The sequence below is a fragment of the Crinia signifera genome, chromosome 5 (genome assembly GCF_055691185.1).
Source record: "Crinia signifera chromosome 5, ASM5569118v1, whole genome shotgun sequence".
In the NCBI taxonomy this organism is placed as follows: domain Eukaryota; kingdom Metazoa; phylum Chordata; class Amphibia; order Anura; family Myobatrachidae; genus Crinia; species Crinia signifera.
Window position 1 is genome coordinate 28,583,628 of NC_139221.1, and position 26,640 is coordinate 28,610,267.

The 26,640-nt window shown below is 47.8% G+C and overlaps 1 protein-coding gene across 2 annotated transcripts in view; it reads left to right on the forward strand.

Annotated features, from left to right (window-relative positions):
• The window catches only part of CRHR2 (corticotropin releasing hormone receptor 2), a 188,832-nt gene that overhangs the window by 110,063 nt on the left and 52,129 nt on the right, over nt 1–26,640 (forward strand). For both annotated transcript variants that reach the window (XM_083186871.1, XM_083186872.1), the window contains 5 exons: nt 630–736; nt 5,611–5,728; nt 12,556–12,709; nt 22,172–22,232; nt 25,092–25,164. In XM_083186871.1, the coding sequence (XP_083042997.1) occupies nt 630–736; nt 5,611–5,728; nt 12,556–12,709; nt 22,172–22,232; nt 25,092–25,164 (513 nt within the window). The remainder of the gene's footprint in view (nt 1–629; nt 737–5,610; nt 5,729–12,555; nt 12,710–22,171; nt 22,233–25,091; nt 25,165–26,640) is intronic.

A 26,640-nucleotide genomic window follows, 5' to 3' on the forward strand; every position in this document is an offset into this window, starting at 1 on the left:
ATTCGGGTAAAAAAAAAAACAGTTAAAAACCCCATGTCGACCATTTGACTGTCGACCTTGCCGATGTCAACCTAATGTCATGTCGACCTAGACCCATGTCGACCTTTCTGCATGTCGACCTAGTAGTGTCGATGCTGCTTGTCGACCTAGTTGTTGTAGACCAAACGATCCACACCCTTAATAGCTACCCTGCCAATGGACAACCCATCTACCAGTGGCATTGAACGAAGGGGTCATAACAAGCAGTGATTTTATACGGTATAGCCAGGATTCTACCATGACTGGAGATACCAACTGTCGCTTACACACCAGGGAGGCTGCCAGTAGTAATACAGCCTCATATTAGATGAGTCCCAATGTGCTAACCTGCTGTACGTGTGAGTTTTAAACCAATTTAGCATAGAATAAAAAAATCCCCATTTCTAATATCCGTTATTCATTTTGCAGCATATCTTCTCTTGTCCACAGTTTTCACTCATCCCAAAATAACTTGTGCGGACCTATTATTACTGTATGAGATTATTCCCCAGCCAGGGACGATAATTAGTGCTTCCTAAACAGATTAAATGTCCTGTAACATTATTGCGGGGAGTCATGCTAATGTAATCACATTATATTCCTGTCTCCAGCGGAAGGATGATCTACATTACAAGATCGCTCTTATAATACACTACCTGGGGCACTGCATATCCGTGTTGGCGCTCGTCATTGCCTTTCTACTTTTTTTGTGCTTAAGGTAAGTCCTTTGGTTACTTTTTCCTACAGTTCCTGCGATGCTATGAATAACAGGGAAATTAGACATTTAATTGGTGAAATTGGGTTTATATGATCGTTTAATTACAGGTACAGTATATCGCTTTCATATAAAATATTTGTCGCTCACATCGGTCCCTTCCCCACATCTGTCAGCTTGACCAGGGAGACATAGCCACACCCCAAGATAGCTTGGCCACACCCCTTCACAATGAGGTCACCTTCACCTACTCTTCTAGAGTATCTGGGGCACTCCATAATTGCAGTGGAGAGATGAGAGGGCCAGGCACCCTGTTCCTGCGACTTGATGACATAGGGCCTTGTTCAGGTCCGTTCGTTCGCAAGGGGTCCGTGGTGGCCGCATGCGCAAGGTCATTTCTGTGCATGTACATACGCCGTGTGCGTGCGGCCACGATGAACAGGGTGTTCGCTGGGCACACGCACCCAAGTGTGTGGGTGGGGGACGTGGAGGGGCGTGGGGCAGAGGACAGGGCCATTTGCATATGTAAACGCCCAGCGTTTTATGGGCGTTCTCGTGCAAAACCCCAGATGTTGTGGGTGCTGGGGGCGGCCAGCTGACATTACTGGATGTCAGCTGCCCACCCACTTAATCCCGAGCGTCCACGCATACTGTATGTAAGTGACTTCAGAGTCACTTTTATAGGCCTGCACCTTCACCATCATTCGATGGTGGCCGACCATCGAATGATGATATGTGACATCCATTTGCAGGCCCTGCAAAGGAATCGCCCTTGCGAATGGGTGGCGAAGGCCACCATTCGCAAGGTGGGGTTTGGTGGACTCGCAAGGCAAACAAGGTAATGACTGCCATAGGAAGGTAGTGAATTAAACATCCAAGGCTGTGTGTACCTAAGAAAGCATGTGACTCGGCATCCATTAAGGAAGCAGGGGAGGGCAGAGAGCTGGGATAATAGGGACAAGGAAGGAGGAGCCTTCCTCTTTTCCTTATGGAATTTCCGGTACTTGTTTCCTATCTGGGCGCCCACGATCATAATCGCGGTCATCGGGGGTAAAAATCGCGGTCATCGCGGTAATCGCGGGCATCGCGGGTAAATCGGGATGACCGCGATGCCCGCGATGACCGCGATTTTCCCATAGGGAACAATGTTAAAACGGCAGATTGACCGCGATTTGACTGTTAAATGCCTCAATGGACCCGATTTGGGGCCAAAAAGGCCAAATTAACCCTTAAATGTCCCCCCAAATTTTTTACGCCACCCCACGATCCACGCCAACCCGAAGCGTGGCGAGCGCAGCGAGCCCGCGAGGGGCGGCGGTACGCGTCCTCCGACCTTTTCATGCCCTACTATCCACTAGGGCGTGGTGTGAGAATATAATAGTGTGGCGAGCGCAGCGAGCCACCGAGCCCGAAGCGTGGCGAGCGCAGCGAGCCCCGCGAGGGGACGCGGATACCTTCACAGGTAGACGCGTCCCCTCGCGGGCTTCACAGGTGTCCGCCTCGCCACGGACACCTGTGAAGCCCGCGAGGGGACGCGCATAACTGTGAAGGTATCTGCGTCCCCTCGCGGGGCTCGCCACGCTTCGGGCTCGGTGGCTCGCTGCGCTCGCCACACTATTATATTCTCACACCACGCCCTAGTGGATAGTAGGGCATGAAAAGGTCGGAGGACACGTACCGCCGCCCCTCGCGGGCTCGCTGCGCTCGCCACGCTTCGGGTTGGCGTGGATCGTGGGGTGGCGTTAAAAATTTGGGGGGACATTTAAGGGTTAATGGGCTCTGTGGCCCATTTAACATTGATTCCTATGGCCAAATCGGGTGGATTGAGGCATTTAACAGTAAAATCGTGGCCATCGCGCCTTTTAACATTGATTTCTATGGGAAATCGGGAGCATCGCGTCGCGGGCATCGCGGGTACATTTATGGCCGGCCGCGACGCGACCGACACGATTTTCATGTTTAACATTGGTTTCAATGGGAAATCGCGGGCATCGCGTCGGTCGCGTCGCGGCCATACATAAATGTACCCGCGATGCCCGCGACGGGCGCCCAGATAGGAAACAAGTACCGAATTTCCCACCCTCCCACCCAATTCTGGATTAGCTAGGGGGGGCGGTGGCTTTAAATGCGTTGGCTGAAAGGCGGGAAAGAACGGCAGATTAATTGATTTAGGTCTTCATTAAGCGATGATTATGCATTACATCGGTTGTTTTCGGTGCGCTCACCTTTCATTGACTATAGGCCTGCGCTGGATCACCTGCTAGGGGACAGCGACACCACCCTGTCAAGTGGGCAGGGCCGGCGCCACCACTAGGCAAATCTAGGCATTTGCCTAGGGCGCCGGCCACTGGAGGGCGGCATTTCGCGCCCCCCCCCCCCCCCCCGTGCCGCGGGGGTACCTGTCCTGCGGCTGTGTATATAAAGCTTACGGCGGCGGCAGCATGGGGGTCCCTGCAGTCAAGAAATAACAAGCGCTATCCGCCTGGCTACGCGGAAGCGCTTCTGTTGTGGAAACACTGGCCGCACGCTGATTGGCTGAGATTCAGCCAATCAGCGTGCGCCGTGCGGCCAGTGTTTCCACAACAGAAGCGCTTCCGCGTAGCCAGGCGGATAGCGCTCGTTATTTCTTGACTGCAGGGACCCCCCGCTGCCGCCGCCGCAAGCTTTATATACACAGCTGCAGGACAGGTACACTCCCCCCCCCCCCCCCCCCGGGCACCGGGGCGCTCCCACCCCGACTCGCCTGGGGCGCTCCGGTGCCTTGCACCGGCCCTGCGGGTGGGCAGTCAATGCAGTAGGTAGAGCCATACCGCTTGTTGTTTAGAGAAAATGTCATTACCTACGTAAGTCGTGGGGTGGAGCTTAGATCACTAGCCGTTCTTTCTGGGCCACCATTAATTAAGGGACTATAATACAATCAATTAGCTTAAAGTACATTAAATAAATTCCGCTAACAATTTCTGCCAAACCCAAGTCTGTGAATCGTTATTTCAGGTTTCTATAAGTTGTGAAATGTGAAAATGTATACATGCATAAGGTCACACATCAGATGCTAGGATGTTTATGCGAATCAGAAGATCCTCCCTAAATTGCTAGAATGTTATACCATATAGCATGGGTCTTCAAACTGTGGCCCTCCAGATGTTGTGAAACTACATGTCCCAGCATACATTGCCACATTTTCCCCTATAAGAGCATGCCAAAACTGTCAAGGCATGCTGGGACATGTAGTTCCACAACATCTGGAGGGCCACAGTTTGAAGACCCATGCTATATAGCATCAAACTTACCATCTCACCTCGATTGTTAGGGAGACTCCCTAAAAATTTAGCAATCTCCCTGACTCCCTGAGAAGCCTGTAAATCTCCCCGATTTCACCCACATTATGTAAATGATACATTCTTGTAGAAAAAGGCACAAACATCCATTCCCACGCGTGTCGGGGAACTCGGCATGCGAGGGGGGTGGGGCAGCCTAGCGCATGGACGTGAATAAGGTCCTCTATGTATAAATGAAGAGATGAGGACTCGCTATGCTGTTTATTTTACTCTCCTGTTTTATTACAGAAATTTGTATTTAATATTGTATATATATATATCTCCATTTTTCACTCTTAACATTATTGCGGTGTTATAGCAGCTAGTGACAGGTATAGCAGTTTTCTTTATGGTGTTGTGGAAATCAGTAATAAAAATAGAATGTTAAAAGAAGAAACTGCAGATAAAGTATAAAACTTGATGCAGGAGTATTTTAGTTACAACAGTTCTACAATCGAGGAATGTCCATCGATGTGGCTGGTTATTGGCTATGGACAGTATACTGAGAGCATTACAGTAAGAGAAATACTGACGTCCGATTGGATGCTGCACAGTTCCTGGACAATTTGGTCTTCAACAATCAAATTGGGAAATACTTGACTATGAGATTGATGCACATTTGCCTGTTGGAGGAGCATATCGTGTGTGATGTCAGAGTGTGGGTCAAAGGGCCAACATTGTCTATGTCGAAATTGGCAGCTGGTCAGCATTTACAAAAGATCGACATACATAAGGACATTGACACGTGAACACGTCAACCCCCAATTAGTGTAGCTCCTTTCCCGCTGTACTTGGCACACTTTGCTGTTCCCAGTCAGAGCCGGCGTGGATGTTTTAGTGTCGATATTTTGTCAATGTTGACCTTTTGCTGTCAACATATTCACTTTTGACCTGGAAGGTGTCGACCTATTATTCAGATACCGTGATTTCGCGCTGCACTCTCTTCTGTAGGTATTTGGTTATTAGGGTGACATGCATTGGGTCGACCACTAAAGGCCGACAGGGCTAGGTCGACTCATGATATAGGTTGACATGGCTAAAGTTGAAAGGGTTGGAAGGTCAACACAAACAATTTTTCACAGTCATTTCTTTTGCCGACATGTGCCGAGCCTAGCCAGGCACCGTGACCGAAGCATGGCAAGTGCAGCGAGATATGCGAGGGGACGCGGAACACTTTGACGGTGTCCGTGTCGACCATGTTGACATTCGGGCCAAATTTTTTGAAAAACTCATGTCGACCTTTTGACTGTCAACCTAGCCATTGCTGACCTAATGCATGTGTCGACCTTCCAACCCTGTCGACACATGTCGACATTCTGGGGTCGACCTAATGTATGACGACCTCTTATGCGTTGACCCTATGACCCCCTACCCTATGTCCGACTCTGCATAAGGCTGTATATATGGAGAGACGTTGAGGAAGTTTTTATACTATAGTTGAGTAATTGAATAATTCCAGAGCAGACGTCACGCATTTCACCTGTACCCGCTGCATTTCGCCTACGCAGATGTGTAATATGTGATCTGATTTGTCCTATTTCTCTTTTGTTCCCTTCCTAGGAGCATACGATGCCTACGAAATATTATTCACTGGAACTTAATCACAACCTTTATCCTGCGTAATATCATGTGGTTCCTCCTACAGTTGATTGACCACCAAATTCATGAAAAGAATGAGGTACGGTAATAACAGATGTGGTCCGTTGCTGAATGATTGCGCTCACTTGTATCCCACTAACAACGCAGGAAGCACAAAATCAGTGATGTTTTGTCAAACACATGGATCTAAGCTGCCATGTCATGAGAGTCCTGTGGGCGTGTCTTGAGAGTGCCGTGGGCGTGTCATGAGAGTGCCGTGGGCGTGTCATGAGAGTTCTGTGGGCGTGTCATGAGAGTGCTGTGGAGTTGCAGGGCGAGCATCTGGCACCACATGATATCAGCGCCCAGTGGCATAACAAAAACTTCCCCCTCCCCCTTCTGGGACAATTTCTCCGCCACCCCCTCTCCCTAGTTAAAAGACAAGACACACACACACACACCCCCCGGGGGGCTGGCGGGGGGGGGGGGGGGGGGTCAGTGCTTGCGCGGGGGTACCTGTGTTCAGGGAGAGCCTGGAGGTATGATGTTGCCGGGGTCCCTGCAGTGAAGTGGAAATAACGCGCTATCTCCGCCGCCCGGCGGCACGGGAAGCGCTTCTAACTTTGAAAACACTGGCCGCACACTGATTGGCTGAGATTCAGCCAATCAGCATGCGCCCAGTGTTTTCAAAGTCAGAAGAGCTTCCCGTGCCGCCGGGCGGCGGAGATAGCGCGTTATTTCCACTTCACTGCAGGGACCCGGGCAACATCATACTCTCAGAGCCGCAGGGATCTCCAGAGTCCAGCCTCTTCCTGACCGCAGGTAGTGGTACCCCCGCACCGCACGGACCCCCCTGCCAGCTCCCCACTGCACCCACAAGGAGGGCGGAGCTAGGGGAGAAACAATAGCTCCCGCAGACCCCCGGTGCCTCCCCGCCACCGCAAGGGCTGCGGCCCTATAGTTACGCCACTGTCAGCGCCCGACCCCTTTACGGCCATCTCCGTGTGAAATAAAGGTCCGTTTTCACCGACTTTTATTTCCTAAGGGGAGAGAAATCATTCAGCGACCATCAAATGATTTCTGTCCCCTTAGGCCACATGCGAGGGGAAGGGTTCTCGTACACATGCCCTTGCATGCTAGCAAGGGGATCTGGGTGGCGCTGGCATTGGAGAAGAGGCCTGGTGTTTGTCAGCATGGTGGGTGGCGCTGACCTGTTTGCTAGTCTGCGAGTGTACGCAGCCTTACAAACAGGTATGAAATGAATCAGGCCCAAAGTAACAAATCAGGCTTCCATGGCTTCCCACAATTACTATACCGCCACATTGCTTTTGCAGGAACATTCGGCAAACAATTCAGTTGCATGAACTACTGGGGCGCATCAGGATAGCAACAGACTTCAGGGTTTTCCGATACTGTGTGACACTGTGAGCCTCATCCAGAGATGGGCAGCATTGAGTAAGCGAGGGCTGCCTAAGCCAGAGCGTAGTTAGCAGGATTACATTTTGTGTTTGCAATAGACGTTGATGACTGCTAGTTGTCTCAAGTTTGGTTGCAATTGCAGTTTTTTGTGGTAGCCTATGAAGGAAAAGTGGGGCGTGGACTTAGGAGAGGGGTATATCAGCAGGATCCTGCAGGGGCTACTTCCTCTTTCAGAAGTAGCCTTTCAGGCACCCAAATTAACTTCTCTTAAATTAGGCGGTACAGCATCACAGGCCAGCGGTCACTTGTCGCATAAGTGGGCGTTGGGAGGCACTGCCCCTTGAAAGATGGCGGGTGTGTCCTGCCTTTGCGGGGGAGGGGCAATTTGGCACTCCTCTATGAGAGTGCCCACACTGGCCAGATAAGTGGTGGTGAGACTGTCCCAGCGTTGGTTATGCCGGTCAGATGGGGCGGTTTTGTCGCCGCCGTATTTAGTAGTTGGTGTGTTTATGCCGCACACAGGCATCCATTCACCATTCTCCCAGCCTCCGCTGCTGTCTGCAGAGGGCAACAACTGTCATTATTAGTGTGGACGCTTGCAGAATCACACTGAGCTTTTACTACACGCCCACAGCACTCTCATGACAAGCCCACAGCATTCTCATGACATGCGGTGTGCATACGCACTTGCTGATGCGTGCCAGGAGGAGCGGGGGCCCTGGTGCATTCTGCGGCATGACCCTCGCTAATGATCCGCCCCTTTGTCTGTGCATGCACAGACGGCAGTGGGGGTCATTAACGACGCGCGGGAGTGCGCATCGGCCGTCGTGCAGAGCATACACACTGGAAGATATAATGAACTATATCACTCAGAAGGGCTAAATGAGCGGTATTGCTCATTATATCGCCTTGTGAGTACAGGGCTGTAGACTGCAGCCGAAGTCACGTATTGTTGTTAAATACATTGCTGTTGGTAACGCTGAAATTATACTATGTTATTTTTATACAGGATTTCTACGAGAAATGAATGCTAATTATTTCAAATAATTCTAAAAGATGCTCTTTTGTACTGATCAGGAAATGCACATTTGCATGCCATGTATAATTAATTCCAAAAACACTTAGCAGAAATGACTTTCAGATTACATCTGCATCTGTATTCCAGGAATGGTTTATTGCCCTCATTTTCTATAGCTCAGGAACAAGTTCTCCGTTCACTGCCTGAGGATGTCACACAGTTATCGGTGGTAATAAAGTCTGCCGTCCTGTTTCTACAGCCGGGGAACGATATCCAACTAGAATAAATAAATCTGTCCTTAGTTTACGGAAGCCGATTGACATATTCATTATCAATAGAATATGACCTGGAAGGAGCATTCAGTTTATATTTTTCCACTATTAAAAACATACCGTAATTAATTTACAAAGCGGTCCACATTGCTCCTAGCGGTCAGCCCAGCACATAAGAAGGACCCGCTCCTGCTGTTGGCTCTTGTAGCCTGCCTCCGAAATCTAGCGAAGTGTCTATGTAGAAAAAAATTCTTAGTAGTACTGTGCCACGAGGGGGAGTGGCTACATGACAAAACTTTAAAACACAATGACATTTCTGTTTGGTCTTGTGCACATACTGTATATGCCCCCACAGTGCCAAGTATGCCCCCACAGTGCTAGGTATGCCCACAGTGCCCCCACAGCACTAAGTATGCCCCCAGCACCAGATATGCCCCCACAGTGCCACACATGCCCCCACAGTGCTAAGTATGCCCCCACTGTGCCAGAATAAGCAAGAAGCACAACTCACTGTCCTGCAGTGCTGCTGGCTCAGGATGTCTCCGGGTCTTGTCTTGGTTGACCCCCGCCACCGCCGCTGCCGCTGCTTCCCTTCAGAGAGGAGGGGAGGGGAGCGCATCTCGAGTCTCTCCTTCCCCTTCACTGTGTCCCTGACTGGGCCGTGAGCCAATCATACCTCGCGGGCTGGCTCCAGATTGGCTGCCAGCTGGCGAGCTCTTATTGGTTGACAGCACAGTGACACAGGCAGTGGAAGGAGAGACGCGCGATGCGCTCCCCTCCCATCCGAAGGGAATCAGTTGTGGCGGGGGCGGCGGACCTGGGAGAGGCCACACCCCCGCCACTCACACATGGTCGCATGTGTAGTAAAAACTTGAGGGGGTATTTGTTATGGCGGTACGGGGTACCGGCACCATATGTTTTAGCAGTACGCCGTACCACCCCGTACCGCCATACTTACACCCCTGGGGAGGATGGGGGGTACATCTAGGAGATGAATACATGTTACTTCGAAGGCCGACGTCTTACCCATTTTTATTTAATTGCTCTTCATTTTTTCCTAAGTCTCTTCCCTTGAATGTATCATCAAGACAATCCTAGTTATATGGCATTTTGGTTTATATCCCTCAATATACGGCTTATCTATCCTCACATATATATGATTGTACTTGATTGTAAATATACTAGCATTACTATAACTAAAATGTATCAAATGAGTTAAATATTTCAGTTACTTAATTATATTCAGAAACATACATTTTTTGCACCGATTGCGCAGAGAAAAGAGCATTTTAAAGTGGTGAGAGTCAAATATGGCATGGTACCAGGCGCTTTCAAGTTCTACGCCAATTTGTTTGCTGGGTTTTTATATATGGCATGAGTTATGTCAATGTAATCAGTCACCTGCAGCTGATTCACAGCATGCAGCATCGCTGGCGGGGGCTGAATGGTGCTGTTATGATGAAGGGTTTCGGCACTAGCAGCATGGTGTCTTGATCATAGATCTTCGTTGACCGACGTGTCTAAATGTTTTGCCTTTAACCTCTTCGTGGACATTTTTTTTTTTAACTATATAATTTAAAAATATTTTTCTGTATTTTATTGAAAAGATAATCATTTTTTTAAAATATATTGATTAATTTAGTTTTAAATATACATTCAAACTTCAAAAAGTACAAATAACCATTATAACCATTGAGTAGACATACACATTTGTGCCAATATCCTTGAATAAGTTAATAATACATTCTGCTGGCAAGGGCAGTGAAGGGACTCATCCTGTGCTCATTTGAATGCCATACTTAAACTAGGCGGGGCGGAGCAGCGGTGTGTCTTGCAGGCCGGGGGTGGAGGACGAGGAGGAGGCAGCACTGATGCTGTTGCCTCCTCCATAGCAGGGATCCCATTCAGACTGCCAGCAACCCTGTTCTGACCTTTAAAAAACACTGCTTTTTCCCTGGTCAGATTGCTGGGTTGCTGGACCCAGGGTATTTAAAATGGCCCTTTCACACCGCACGCTCACCCGGGTGGACTGGGCAAAAGCCTGGGGTCCACTCGGGATATTTGTGCGGTGTGAAATGGGTATAAGCTGCCTTTAGAGAATCTAGGCGCATATTTATTAAGCCTGGGGAAGTTATAAAGTGGGCTGTGATAATGCAGTTCCAAATTCAAATAGGGGAGGCACAGCAACTGCCACCAACTTCCATTCCAAACTGACTTACTGGCAGATGGTGTTTCTCTCCTATTTGATTTTTGGACTGTGCTGCAGCCCAAGCCATGGAGCCGCCACTGGTCACATTTCTTCTTATTGTCCCTAATCTACTGTATGTTCGCTAGTGTTTTCCTTGCCTTATCCCCCCTCCATTCCACCCCGCCATGTCTTTTCCCACTAAGTCTTTTGTTTGTTTCATAATCCTCTGTACATTCTAATTAGCATGAGCAGAACAAATGTTTATTTGTAGTTGATCTTCTTTTATTTAGTTGACAGTTTCAAATATTAAAATGAATAATGTTTACTCTTTATTCTTCCCTCGTTTAGGAGTTAGGTTGGGTGCATTGAAGTTGGTAATTATTGGCTATTCATCTGTTTTCTGGGTTGCTAAGTGTTTGGCTCGCAGTGGGACTCATATTCCCGGCTGTGTGATGGATAGGTGGCTTTGTTGGTGTGAGGAATATGTCATGGGTTTCTGTACGGTGATACATTTACATATGCATATGGTTGATACATTTGGTCTTCCAGAATTGTCGGTCATCAATTTGGAAGGCAATGATTTAGGTAAAAGAACAGCACTGGACTCAAGGCGCTACATTGGTGATGACTTTGCTAGAACATTAATGTTCTGTCCTTTCTGTAGGCATGTTCTGTCTTTTGTTTCCCCAAGGCTGGTTTGCCAGTGTACAAAGAGCTGTATGGCCATTGATGAGGCAAGAAACAGATTAATGCTGCTCTAGTAGAACTCTGGCAATGGCTGGTTTTGCGATTTCACATTCTGTTGTTTTGGACACCAAATTTTGTACATGACCAATGATGAGGCCTTGATGTCTCTAATAGTTGTTTACTCACTGCAGAATTAATGTGTGGGGCTGGTGGTGCTGTGGTTATTCTTCCATAACCTTGATGTTGTGGGAAAAAAATGGAAGCTTATCAATCTGGGTGCAATACTACAAGTTCTCAGTGTGCTTACCTTCATTGACTGTTTTTTTTTGGCTTATCCGCCATAACAAGGGAAGCTGGGTGGGTAGTTAGGTCCAGTTAATATCTTTGCATGTATTTGTGCACTTTAGGTGGATGTAGATTGTCAGATTGCTCTGATTCTGGACATCCTTCTCTGCCACGATAAACATTTCGTTTTTAGAAGTTAAGAATATTTTTTAATTAAATACTAACAGTTTTTCTGCCAAACTTCAAGTCTCGGTGTCTTTAGACTTCTTCTTCTCATTATTATTAGTATTAGCAGGGTGTAAGTTCACGCCAAACAGAGACAAAACAGAGGCTGGTGCTACCTCCTCCAGTGCCGACCACTTGCACATGTGCTGATGATCATTGGCAAATGGGAAATAGCACGGTTGAGGGGGCAAAGTAATTTGAGCACCATGTGGTGGGGGCAGTGTATATAGTTTTATTGTAATGACCCCAACATATATTCACATATATACATCATTGTTTCCCATTACCCCATCCACATCCCACACTACTGTATGCTCTTCTACCTTTCGCAAACCACACGTAGCTCCTCTTCCCCATCCCACACTATGATCTTCTGCTCCTTTCCATACCACACACTGTGCTCCCCTGTTACTCTATCCCACATGACCCCCAGACGTTTGGCGTCCTGATTCGCCTACATGAGTTATGCAGCAGGTGGTAGTAATAGTATTAGAAGTAGTCTTATTGTTATGTTCTGGTATTTGTGTGTTATGCACATGACGCCTCTCAGCCATTGTAAGGTTTATAGGTTCATGGCACCATCAGAAGAAACACTGTATTTGTGTTTTCTATCCCAACGTCTTTCTATTTTTTCTTTGGAGCTTGTCATTAACTGAATGTGTTCCTTCCTGAGAACCCCCTGAGTAGTGCTGCCACCCTACAGGAATGTACAAGCCCCAACAATGTCACATTATTGTAAAAGAATAAGCTGTATAGTCATCAGAAGTATGCTGCGATGTTACCAATGTCTTTTGTAGTGCTTAAACAATATCTTTGAGTGTCTTCTTTTCCAGGTGTGGTGCAGATGCATCATAACTATTTACAATTATTTTGTGGTGACCAACTTTTTCTGGATGTTCGTAGAAGGCTGTTACCTCCATACGGCCATAGTGATGACCTACTCCACCGACAAGCTGCGGAAATGGGTCTTCCTCTTCATAGGATGGTGTAAGTCTTCTCTTTGCTACTTTAAAGTGGAAGTATCGGGAACCAGTTTATGTTGACTGTGATTTTCTGGCCAGAAGGCATTTCGGTACTTGTGTATTATAGCGGCGCCCCCGATTTCCATCGCGCGATGTTTTAATCGAATCGCATCGCATGCCATGCACCTGATGGCATGCGATGCGACGCGATTTTTGGCCCCTATACGATGAAAGATTGTATAAGCACCCTAAAGGGTGCTTTTAAGCACCCTAATGGGTGCTTACAATGTTAAATGCACCCCCACGCCACCCCCCCACTATAAACGTGAACCCGAAGCGTGGCGAGTGCAGCGAGCCCGCGAGGGGCAGCGATACGCGTCCTCGAACCTTTTCATACCCCCACTATCCACGTCGGCGTGGAGTTGAGAATAGAAAGTGTGGCGAGCGCAGCGAGCCACGGAGCCCGAAGCGTGGCGAGCGCACGCGGATACCTTCACAGGTATCGGAGTCCCCTCGCGGGCTTCACAGGTATCCGCGTGCGCTCGCCACGCTTCGGGCTCGGTGGCTCGCTGCGCTCGCCACACTTTTTATTCTCAACTCCACGCCGACGTGGATAGTGGGGGTATGAAAAGGTCGGAGGACGCGTACCGCCGCCCCTCGCAGGATCGCTGCGCTCGCCACGCTTCGGGTTCACGTTTATAGTGGGGGGCATTTAACATTGTAAGCACCCATTAGGGTGCTTATACAATGTTTAATTGCATTGCATCGCATCGTATGGCATTGTATGCCATATACAATGCCATACAATTTTAAAATTGTATGGCATTGTACAATATCGCGCGATATCGCGTCGCATCGCATACCATCGTATGCCTTATGGTATGCGATGCGATGGGCGCCGCCAAAATACACAAGTACCGGCATTTCATATGCCTGAAGAACACTTTTGGTAGGGGTGCAGGCTTTTGTATCCCCTAATAAGAGCAGCAGGAATAAGGGTTTGGGTTGTTGTTTTTTTATTGATGGGTAGAACACCCATCCGGTAGCTTAGGGCTTTCGGAGACAGTTCTTAGTAGGTCGGGGTTTGTGTAGGCAGTCAGTAAGCTTCTTTCTTCTGGAAGACCCTTAGCCCCTGTTATTTTGTGTTGGCATAGTAGCATGAAAGAACAGCTGTCAGTAGTATGGCCACCATTTGTCTATTAGATCTAGTAGAGGGCACTCTCTTCTAGTGCTCTGTATAGGCTAACTGGTAGCCTACTGGGGTCAGTGGAACATCTGAACAAACAGGCCTCTCATATTGGTCATTAGAAGGAAGCATAGATAGTTAAGATATCTGATATCTAAATGGGTTAGCAGAAGGCCATCATCTGATTGGTAAGGCAGAGGACCCCATCTGATTTGTAGGGAAGAAGGCCCACAGATTGGGCTGATTGGATGGCAAAGGACCCCCATGTGATTGAAAGGACCTATTCTGATTGATCATCGTTGCCCCACATTTTTGTTACACATACAGTCAGGTAGAGTTTTTAGTATGGTAATTGCCCATTCTTTCGTCGCCACCAAACATTTTAGTTTAACAGCAAAGTCTAATTATATGAGATCTAAACTGATCTTTTTGCCCCACCAACACTTATTTGGTCTCATTGTATCTAGATAAGTTATCGTTATGTGTAAGTTATGGCTGTTGGTTGGGAGGGATTGATGGAGGGGAAGTTTATGAAGTCTTTATCATGGAACCAAATGACAAAGTCAGGTTTTCTGGTTCTAAATGTAGGAGCAATTTATAAAAAAAAATGACGGATGAAGAAAAACCACTGCAAAACATTGCTTTCTCCAATTTCTCTGCCCTGCTACTATGTTTCTTGGCATTTTGAAGAAATGTTTATTAATATTGCATCTCCTTTCAGTAGATTGTTATTTTACTTGTGCTAAAACGGAACCATGAGTGATCCATCTAATCTGTTTAGTTAGTGTCATGGTTTTTCTTTTTTTAGTTTGGCTCGGAATCTGTTAGTGCTGTTAAGTGCATAAGAATTTACGTACTGGTTTGTTTTGCACTTGTGACTAATTTGGTCATGGTTATAGTTTGGGCTATGGCACCAGACTTGTGCCAGGAGGACACTGATCAGGATTGCCATCTATTGGGATGCCAGGGTTGTTGTGCCTGGTACTGAAAGGACCCAGTGAGTGGAGGACCAAAGAAGTCTTACTATCATATCAGTATCAACAACGCTGCAGCAAATGTGGCTGTTGCCCTTGCGAGGGGGCAATGGAGGTGGAAGTACAAAGTAGAGAGGCGTCTCTAAATACTGCAAGAAGCATGCACGAAAGGTCCTTTTGGGTGTTGTAGCAGACACCCTTCTAAACATATGCAGGGGTTGTGGAGCAGCCAGGGACCCTTCCCTTTGGGTATTAGCACTGCTCATACACCCCACCCTTCAGCTCTGAGTATGGAAGGCAACTGTCTGTATATCATAAATCTGACGGTTCCCAAATGCGGTCAAGTCAATTAAGTCACCTGTGGCCAATCATGCGTTTATTTAAAACCTGGACTATTGGGGGCCTGAGGACCATCTTTGAGAACCTCTGTCTTGAGGTTGGGAACCTCTGTCTTATAGATCCTTCCTATTTATCCAGAATTTTCTTAGGATCAGATATAACTTCTGTCATCCAACCACAGTCCATAATCACATTTCTAGGCAAAAAAGGAATTAATCACTTAGGGCGACCCCGTCCCCAATTTTGGAGCACCGCAGACATATAGTAATCCAATTGATACTTACTTGCCCGGTGGTCTCCGCAGCCCTAGTGGTCTTCTCTCATGTGATTACAGCAATGCGAGTTCAGGCAAATTTTTTACGTGAAAACAATCACATTTATACAGTAACATTTACAACTTTGCAAAATTTTATTTGGGAGCTGAGAGTTCATCAAAAGTGCAATATGTATCCGAGCGGATCCATCATATCAGAATCATTCTCCGCTTCCAGATATGGACAGAATCCAGAGTAGCCTTTCCTCTGTTGAGCTCAGCTGACACCTTCGGGACTGAACACATTTCCTAAATACTTCCTCCTGACACCAGTTGTCAGATTATGACATTTGTTATATTGAGTGCGGAACCTGCAATTACACTGCAGATGCAGGAAGTTTGGGACTCTATGTATTTTCACCTTTCGTCAGACTCATGATATTTTTATTTTTTGAAGTGACAATGCGGTTTTGGCAATGCGCAAATTGCATCTACTATTGCTCTTGAATTTTGAGCTGCAGGATTAAACAAAATCGAGCCACTGGGTAAAAAAAACCTGAAAACTGAATAGCAAAAATGTTGCCCCTGTGGACAAAACCAGTTTCGCAAGGTTTTTTGAAAATCCTGTATCCATTTGAATATGCTGGATATTGGGAAGGGACGGAGCTAAATCTTGCCGCGCAATGTCAGTGAAGTGGAACTGGCCACCAGAACCAGACCAATGATAGGGTAACTGGTGGTATAGGGATGTTAGTGCGACCTGCTAATATTTTTTTACTTAATTTGGGGGTCCCTGATCTTTGAGGCCCCTCTGAACCTCAGGGCCTGGTACCTCTTGTCTTCTCATGCCGCCGGGCCTGCACGTACTGGGTCTGTACATGAGTCAGTAGCGGCAGACAGATCAATCAAATTTCTCTATGAAATAAATATGCAAGGGCTGCTATTGGCTAATGTGGCCAAGCTGCAGAATGCTTCACCATCCGGAGCTCAGTGAGTCCGACTGCACAGCTGCTTTTGCTGGTTTACATACTGTAGATAGACTGTTGCTGATATTGGAGATACATACAGGGAATCCTTAATATATGTGGGTAAGCCCTGAAAATGGGTGTTTTTGGTGGAATATTCTTTAATAATTATGCCCCACTAATGGATACATTTGCTACGATATGAGTTCTATTGAAAATGGGATGTTGCCCATAGCAACCAAACATATTCTACTTAATTATTTAGCACCTTCTAGAAGATAATAGATTGAATCTGATTGGTTGCCCATAGCAACATCCCATCTATAATAATACTCTTATCTTAGTAAATAAACCCCTAAGATACACTATTAAACATAACACCACGTTTTGGATGTATGTATTCGCCGCAAATTACAGTGGCAGATACAAATTGGCTGGAGCAATATTGAACATACTGAAAGCGGCTCAAAAGTTTATCCTGCTGGCCAATGTATGTGTGCAATGTAATGGGGCTCACACACAGCGATTTTTAGCCATTTCCGAAGAGATCTGACATGCATTAGGTAGACATTGGCAAAAGTTAGACATGCATTAGGTAGACATTGGCAAAAGTTAGACATGCATTAGGTAGACAATGACAAAAGTTAGACAAGCGTTAGGTAGACATTGGCAAAAGTTAGACATGCATTAGGTAGACATTGGCAAAAGTTAGACATGCATTAGGTAGACATTGGCAAAAGTTAGACATGCATTAGGTAGACATTGGCAAAAGTTAGACATGCATTAGATAGACATTGGCAAAAGTTAGACATGCATTAGGTAGACATTGGCAAAAGTTAGACATGCATTAGGTAGACATTGAGAAAAGTTAGACATGCATTAGGTAGACATTGGCAAAAGTTAGACAAGCGTTAGGTAGACATTGAGAAAAGTTAGACATGCATTAGGTAGACATTGGCAAAAGTTAGACATGCATTAGGTAGACATTGGCAAAAGTTAGACATGCATTAGGTAGACATTGGCAAAAGTTAGACATGAATTAGGTAAACCTTGACAAAAGTCAGACATGCATTAGGTAGAAATGACAAAAGTTAGACAAGCGTTAGGTAGACATTGAGAAAAGTTAGACATGCATTAGGTAGACCTTGACAAAAGTTAGACATGCATTAGGTAAACCTTGACAAAAGTCAGACATGCATTAGGTAGACAATGACAAAAGTTAGACAAGCGTTAGGTAGACATTGAGAAAAGTTAGACATGCATTAGGTAGACCACAGGTTCTCAAACTCGGTTCTCAGGACCCCACACAGTGCATGTTTTGTAGGTCTCCGCACAGAATCACAAGTGAAATAATTAGCTCCACCTGTGTATTTTTAAAAATGTGTCGCTCCCATTCCCGATTGCAGGACTTTCTTCGGGCTGCACCCATTCTGTGGAATGCTCTCCCTCCAGTCTCCAAACCTACAAGCGTTCCCTGAAAACTCACCTCTTCAGGCAAGCTTAATACAGTATACAGTTAATATCTATCACTGTACAGTCCCAGGGCCAGTGCAAGGCACCAGAGCGCCCCAGGCGAGTCGGGGTGGGGCCGCCCCGGTGCCGGGGGGAAGGTTGGTACCTGTGTAAAAAAACTTCCGTCCCCGGCGTCCCTGCTGAGTGCTGGTGCGTGCAGGGGTGTCCGTGCCGCCGGGGGAGCCTGCGGCGCTGTTATTGTGTATAAGCTTGTCGCGGCCGGTGGGGTCCCTACAGTGAATAGAAAATAACTATCACTTCCCGCGCCGCCGCGCGCATAGCGCTAGTTATTTTCTATTCAATGTAGGGACCCCGCCGGCCGCGACAAGCGTATACACAATAACAGCGCCGCAGACTCCCCCGGCGGCACGGACACCCCTGCACGCACCAGCACTCAGCAGGGATGCTGGGGACGGAAGTTTTTTTTACACAGGTACCACAGTGCTGGGGGTGAGGGGCGAACTGCCGCCCTCCAGGTGCCGGCACCCTAGGCAAATGCCTAGAGCTGCCTAGTGGTGGCGCCGGTCCTGTACAGTCCACACATATCCACTTTCTTTCTCTATCACTTTTTCCATCCCCCTGACCCCTGGCCAAACTGGTAGCACATTGTATCATACAGCACACCGGGAACCTTTTCATTCTGGTGGAATTAATGCTTATTTCCCTATAGATTGTAAGCTTGCGAGCAGGGCCCTCCTACCTTTTGACTGTCTGTAAATACCCAGTTTGTTGTATCACGGTCTCCTATTGTAAAGTGTAACGGAATATGCTGCGCTATATAAGAAACTGTTAATAAATAAATAAAAATAAATAATGAAACAAATTGACCAAGAAAAACCACAATATCCAACATCGGAGCATTGTGCCAAGTGATAAATGCTCATCTTGAGATTTTATGCTACATGGCAGAATAAAAATAATGGAAATTGATTTGGCACTATACACGCTGTACGTAGTACTAAACTATTTCATCTGAAAAATCTAAATTCTAAATTGCAGAGCGCTAGCCAAGATCTATCGTATAGAAATTAATTATGGCGGAAATGGGACGTGTCCTCTATAGAGATCACTAATCCAGTGAAATTACTGAACCAAAATGTCACGTTTTCCCATAGTTTTAAAGAGGAATGATATATACATCAAGGCATAGGATATTAAGAAAACCTGGTAAATCCATAAAATGGGTATGGTGTAATCAACCTGGGGTGTGGAGATTGGTGCAGAGGTGAGAAGCGACCAGAGGGGAGGACGAGGGGACGGATGAAATTACAGGAACTATTCAGCTGGGGGTGTGGCTGGGATGATGTCATTCAGTGAGGATCTCATCTCTTTGAGAGAGATTTATTTAAGCGTGGAGAGAGATAAAGTACCAACCAATGAGCTTCTGACATTTTTAGAACATGCCAGCTAGGGGCTGATTGGTTGGTACTTTAACTCTCTTTACTTTATTTCTCTCTCAGCTTTGATAAATCTCCCCCTAAATCCTTAACTTTTCATTCTTGAATAGTGCTAGAGCTTCCTGGCCTGGCTAACCTGGTGCCCGTGGTATCATGGCATCACAGAACAGCAGGTTATCTCCAGGACATCCTAAGAATGTGTCCTGTGCCTTTCTAAGTGGCAGTACGTCTCTCGGCCACCTCTGAGTGGCACAAGGTACCATCGTGCAGAGACTGTGCCGACCCCTTGGCCTTGTGTACTGGGTGGTAATACCAGTCGCACACCATCAATGCAGACCCCATTCACATACGTGGCTAAGGAAAGTGTTTGGGGAACATTAGCAATTCTTGCTGTCCCAGTAAGGATCATAACGCAGGACATATGTTGCTGATGACCCAGGCTAGACAGTAGTCAAGATCTAAGATCTGTTCTTCAAGCCTACACCTAGGGCTATGGGGAGGGATGTAGCGGCTGCGTGATGTTGCATGCATGACGTGCGCAGGGCAGGTGACAGGGAAGGTCATGGGGGACAAGTGTGACGGGCCCCAGCAATCTCAAGGGCCCTAGAGCTTCCATGCCTCATCACGGCCGCTGGCCTGTCAGTGACCCTCGCGGCCAGGCCGTCTACTGTGCACCATCTGTGTGTGGCTGAGTCTGACTGACACTGTGTGCCACTGCTGTCTATTATGTGTGCGCCCTGCCGTTCGGTGCTCAGAGCCATCTACTCTGTGTGTGCACATGGCCTGTGGCCGGAGGTGCACAGCCATACCCGCCGCTGGCACTTTAGCCTCAGTCTCTGGCTCCTGTACTTTATAGCACATGCTCGGGTCGTCTGTTCCGTGCCTGCTCGTGATGTTCGGCATTTTGTGAAAGTGACAGGCCAGCAGAAGGCAGCAGCCAGGAGCCAGGCCATCAGGACTGAGAACGAGAGAAGTCCGCACCTGAAAGCAGGATCTGGAGCAGCGAAAGGTTAAATGAGGCTCGTACAGAAGAGGGTTGTGTGGATTTGGGATTAGGTGGGGGCCCCAGAAATATAATTGTACAGGGTCCTAAGATTTCTGTTGCCAGCCCTGTCACATGCGTAGCCAGGGAGCGGCCATCTTGGGGCAGGAGTTGTAGTTTAGTGAATCCTCTGAATGAGGCCCAGAGTGTACTGCTGGGTAACTATTTTGGTCACAACGACATTAGTATAAAGTCACAGACATGTTGCCTGGTGCAGGTTACTCCTATCAGACCAGCGTTTTGACTTTTTACACAGACTGCACTATTTTTCCTCAGTTTTGGCCTTTTTACAATGTCTGCATACACATCCATTGGCATGCCGGGGCAAACATTTACATGGTGAAGGGGGCGGGATTCGCTCGCCAGGTGGGCGGCATTTCGGTGCTCAGTAAGTAACAATTTTCACTGCTTATCGAGTCAACCTGAATCAGGCCCTGTGTTTCTACCACTGGGCTGGCCAAACCGGTTCTGGCGATCTACCAACTGGTCACATTTCTCCCAGGTCACCTAGCTGGTGCACAGGTGTAGTCATTACTAACTGTCACACTTCTCCCAGACCACCTAGCTGGTGCACAGGTGTAGTCATTACTAACTGTCACACTTCTCCCAGACCACTAAGCTGGTGCACAGGTGTAGTCATTACTAACTGTCACACTTCTCCCAGACCACCTAGCTGGTGCACAGGTGTAGTCATTACTAACTGTCACACTTCTCCCAGATCATCTAGCTGGTGCATAGGTGCAGTCATTACTAACTGTCACATTTCTCCCAGACCACCTAGCTGGTGCACATGTGCAGTCATTACTAACTGTCACATTTCTACCAGACCACCTAATTGGTGCACAGGTGCAGTCATTACTAACTGTCACATTTCTCCCAGACCACCTAGCTTGTCCACAGGTGCAGTCATTACTAACTGGCACATTTCTCCTAGACTACCTAGCTGGTGCACAGGTGCAGTTATTACTAACTGTCACATTCCCCACAGACTATCTAGCTGGTGCACAGGTGCAGTCATTACTAACTCACATTTCTCCCAAACCACCTATCTGGTGCACAGTTGCAGTCATTACTAACTGTCACATTTCTCCTAGACTACCTAGCTGGTGCACAGGTGCAGTTATTACTAACTGTCACATTCCCCACAGACTATCTAGCTGGTGCACAGGTGCAGTCATTACTAACTCACATTTCTCCCAAACCACCTATCTGGTGCACAGTTGCAGTCATTACTAACTGTCACATTTCTCCCAGACTACCTACACAGCTGCAGTCATTACTAACTGTCACATTTATTAAACATGTGCCTACAGTCTACAAATCCACAGGGGGTCTGGAAACCATGGACGGCTGGTAGCTCAATAGGACCGGTTTGGCCACCCCTGTTCTACAGCATGTATAATAAAATGTAGTTACACTTGAACAGTAAAAGTGTGTCTATAAAGAAGACATAAGAGTAGCAGAAGGGCAGGCAGTAGTTAGCGATTCCTACCCATCACACATCCTGATCTCTGTCAACTTCTATTAAGTTTTCTTAGTATGTGATTCAAATCATAAATCAGCATAATTGTCTTTAAAGTGCTGGATAATTGCATCTAATTAGCAGCTCTGAGCCGAGCAGGAAAGAAATCAATGTGTGTAGCAGACCGTGGCTCAGAAAGAAATTGTAAATTAATATTAACTTGCTAAACCTTTGAGAAACCGGAAGGCATAACTCGGAAACCCAGCCGGCTGCCTAAATATCACAGCGAAATCATTTGTAAGTATTTGCATTTATATTGCACATTAACGCGCTTTCGTGTGCTTGTGTATTTTGTAGGTATTCCGTGTCCAATAATTATTGCTTGGGCTATCGGGAAACTGTGCAATGACAACGAAGAGTAAGTGTTTTAAACAAACAATGTTCAACGTTTATTTAACTTAAGACATACTTGCCGACTTTGGCATACTCCTTTCCGGGAGAAGCCCGGAGAGGAGTGTAAGGGGGCAGGTAGAGGCTTCGTTTTGGGGGCGGGGCACGTGTGATGTCATCAAGCCCCGCCCCCATGACGGGCTGAAGCCTCAATTTGCGGGTCCGTGGGTGGGGGGAGGGGCTAAAAATGCTGTGAAATGCAGCGAGTTGCGTCATTTAGCCCCGCCCCCTCCCCGCAGACCCGCGAAAGTCATAGTTTTTAGACTGCGGGGAGAGGGGGAGCCGGGGCTGTAGGGAAATGTGGGAGACTTGCCCCCCTTCCCGGGGGACCGGGAGGGGGACCCGATTTGCGGGACCCTCCCGGCCATTCCGGGAGGGTAGGCAAGTATGACTTAAGAGCCTGCATGTATCACCCGAAAGTGTTATACTCCTACTGTCCTATACACTAGCGCAGGCATGTGCAAACTGCGGCCCTCCAGCTGTTGTGAAACTACACATCCCAGCATGCCTTGCCATAGTTTTAGCATTCCCTGATAGCAAAACGTTGTCAAGGCATGATGGGACTTGTAGTTTCTCAACAGCTGGAGGGCCATAGTTTGGACATGCCTGCACTAGCGGCTCACATGAAAACAAATGCATTATGCTTATTGCTGGGCACGTAGGGCCTAATTCAATAGTGATCTGAATGGGGTGAATTCAGCCACTTTCCAATCAGTGGTGTAACTATAGCACCGCAGCCCCCGCGGTCGCGGGGGGGGGGGGCGCTGTGCATATGGGAGCGCCGGGGGGGGGCTGCGGTGCTATAGTAATCCCCCCGCCCCCCATCCCCCGCATACTTACCTGTCCACGCGTCCCGGCTCCCCTCCTGGCTTCAATCAATGCTATGGAGATGGACCACGATAAAATGGCCGCCCCATAAAGCAGACTGTTCTCTGAAACTGTCTGCGGTATGGGGGCGGCCATTTTATCATGGTCCGTCTGCATAGACATTATTGATATCAGGAGGGGAGCCGGGACGCACGGACAGGTAAGCATGCGGCAATGGGGGGAGGGGGCACAGGAGGCCGGCCGGACGGGCGGGGAGGGGGGGCGCCCCCCCATTAACGGCGGGGGGGCGCCCCAAACAAAGCTACGCCCCTGGTTCCAATGGTGGGGTCTGTACATGGGCATGCTAGTATTTGTGCATTTGCAGACCCCAGGAGCGAACAGCTTAGACAGGTTTTACACTCGCCGAGCCGTTTGCTTCAGAGAGGGTGGGTGAGGGCGGACATCGAGCCGGAGCAGGGGAACACCCAGCATTTTATGTGCATCCTCATGAAAACGCTGGGCGTTCACCTTGCGGGCCGATTTCAGACGTCGGTGTCCGTCCCGTCTTTGGTGGACAGGGACGGAAATAAAAGTCAGTTCAGGCTGACTTTTATTTCTGAAGGGGAGAGAAATCATTCGATGATCGGCAACCATCGGATGATCTTTCTCCCCTTTGGCCGCATGCAAGGGGATGTCCTCGCACACATCGAGGGGATTCGGTGGGGGGGGGGGGGGTTGGACCGAGGTTGAGAACCACTGCTCTAGGTGATTGATAGGAAGCAGGCGTCTGGGGGTGGTAACTGCCCGTTTCCTGGGAGTGCCAAGAAAAACTATAGTCGAAGAAAATGCTGGGAGTGACAGGGTCTAGCACTGCAGCCACAGCACTTTATCTCCCTGATCTCTGGAGTGACAAAAATGGGGGTCGGGATGTGGAAGCCACATACCCCTAAGCATCAGCAGGAGTCTACGGCAGCACACTGGGCTTATTCTGACTGGGCATGTGCAGTAGGTGATCTCGTAGGCTTAATCCAGCATTGCCAATAGTAGGACAGATGCAGATCAGGGTTGCCTACCCTCCCGAAAATCGAGACCCCCTCCCGCCCCCCCCCCCAGTGAGAGGTGGGCAAACCTCCCGGTTTCTGGGGGACCCCCCTACCCCCCACCACGCACCATTTAAATAACCTGATATGCTTATCTCCGATGAGGGGGCGTGGGCTAAAGTGTCATAATCACGTCATTTTAGCCCCGCCTCCTCCACGGAGATGTGCAAATCGGGTCCCGAACTCCTGCTGAATGTCTCCCAGATTCTCCCAGAGAGGAGATTTAAAAAGTCGGCAACCCTGATGCAGATACAATGTTTAGATCTGTAGTACAGGGAACTACCACAAGTATAATCCTAATCTTATTAGATAAATGAATTATCTTTAATACTTCACTGTTGGGAGGAGTCAAAGTATGGGGTCAGGTAGCCCTCCCCACCTGAGGCCACCATCCCCCGCCTCATGCCTCCTGATTGGCTGGTTTGATGGATTCTTTTGTGTGATAGCGTAGGCCACCATGAGTGCCATTAGAGTTGGGTGGCCCTGGAGAATACAGCAAGACACCAGAACACCGGACCGGACACCAAACTCTGTATTCCGGAGCTTTTCCAGGGGGTGTCCTGTCCGGGGGGCTGTCACCAGGGAGAGGAGGGGGAGAATAAAGCCTCCCTGTATGGTCCAGGCATGTGGCAAAATGGAATGGTCCAGACCACACATTGGAGGCTATAATCTCCCCTTCCCCATGTCCCTGGTGAAAGGTATCACAGCCCCCCCCCTCCCCAGACAAGAGACTCCCCAGATGGAACACCCCCGGCGGGACACTTTAAGCTCCGGAATACAGAATTTGATGTCTGGTCCGGCGGTCTGGGGTCTTGTCCTGGTCCGGTATTTACTTAGTCCCTTCTCAGCTGTGCTAATTGGTGGAGGGGGCAGGTGCTTCAAATTCTAATTTCATTCATGTATGACATCATTATTACCAGATGCTGGATTGGAAAAGGACCAGGAAAATACATTGATTATATCTATCAGGGACCGGTCATCCTGGTGCTTCTCGTAAGTATCACTGTTTACCTCTTACTGTGACTACAGATGTTTTTGCAGAAAGTAGGGGTAGTGGGTGCGAATGTGTACCCAGCTACTGTTCAAAACTCTGCGAATGACATACCCATCTGGTCTAGTATTGAGATACCCACCTGCGTAGTTGCAAGTCCAAGGGATTGGTCGCAGATCAGTTGATTTTCAAAGTTCTTAGACCTTCTATAATTCTATTGACTGTACAACAGACAGACTTGGAGGTAGGAGGGCCCTGCTGCAAGCTTACAATATATAGGGCCATAGGAGAGAAACACAAAGACAGGCACCAGTAATAGCATAGCTTGTAGGTCCAAAAGGGAAGCTATATAATACATAAGTGCCTCAGAGGGTTATGCGTGTAGAACTTAAATATGATAGGCTTGCCTGAAGAGGTGAGTTTTCAGGGAACACTTGAAAGCTTGGAGGCTGGTGGAGAGTCTAATTGTGCATGGAAGGGCATTCCATAGGGTGGGAGCAGCCCGATAAAAGTCCTGTAATAATGAATGGGAGCTAGTGATCCGTGCAGAAGAGAGACGCAGATCTTGTGCAGAGCGGAGTGGTCGAGATGGGAGATATTTTGTGATAAGTAGAGAGATATATGCTGGTGCAGTATGGTTAATAGCTTTATATGCGAGTAGAAGTATTTCATATTGAATACAGTAAGATACAGGCAACCAATGGAGGGACTGGCAGAGCGGATCAGCAGACGATGAGCGTCTTGCCAGGAAGATCAGCCTAGCAGCAGCATTTACAATGGATTTCAGTAGTGAGAGTCTGTTCTTGGGAAGACCAGTTAGGAGACTATTGCAATAATCAATGTGGGATATAATGAGTATTATCAGTGCTGACTATATTAAGAATATAATATTGTAGCTCAATCTATTGTTGGATAACCACCTTCTTTTGTGAAGATTAATTTCACAAAGTAATAATTTGTATAACATGTATGCACCGCTAATTGATATTTGCAGTGACATGAAATACAGGGCCTGATTTAGATTTGTATAGTAAGTAAAGCAAAAGAGCATACAATTGGGAAAAACTATGCTGCACTGCAGGTGGGGCAGATGTAACAGGTGCAGAGAGGGTTAAGCTGTCATACATCAGGACGACCAGCATCAGATCTGAGTCATCTAAAGATTTCCCCGGCAGCTTCCCAGACACACAATAGATCTTAAGGTGCCCAAACTCCCATTTGGGCCGATTTCACCCGATTCCGACGGATCGGGAAGAGAAATCAGCCTAATCGGATGTGTTTGACATCGCCTCCGACCGATCCGCCGTCCCGTGCGCATCAAGTCGGAGTGAGGAGGTCGGACAGGCTGCACATTAAATTTATCGGATCGGACCCATCACTGGCATATCGCCAGTTTGGGTCCAATCATTAGTGTGTGCCAGCTTGCGGTGAGGGGGCCGGCAGCTGGGTCCTTCCGGCGGCTGGGAACTAATTAGCGC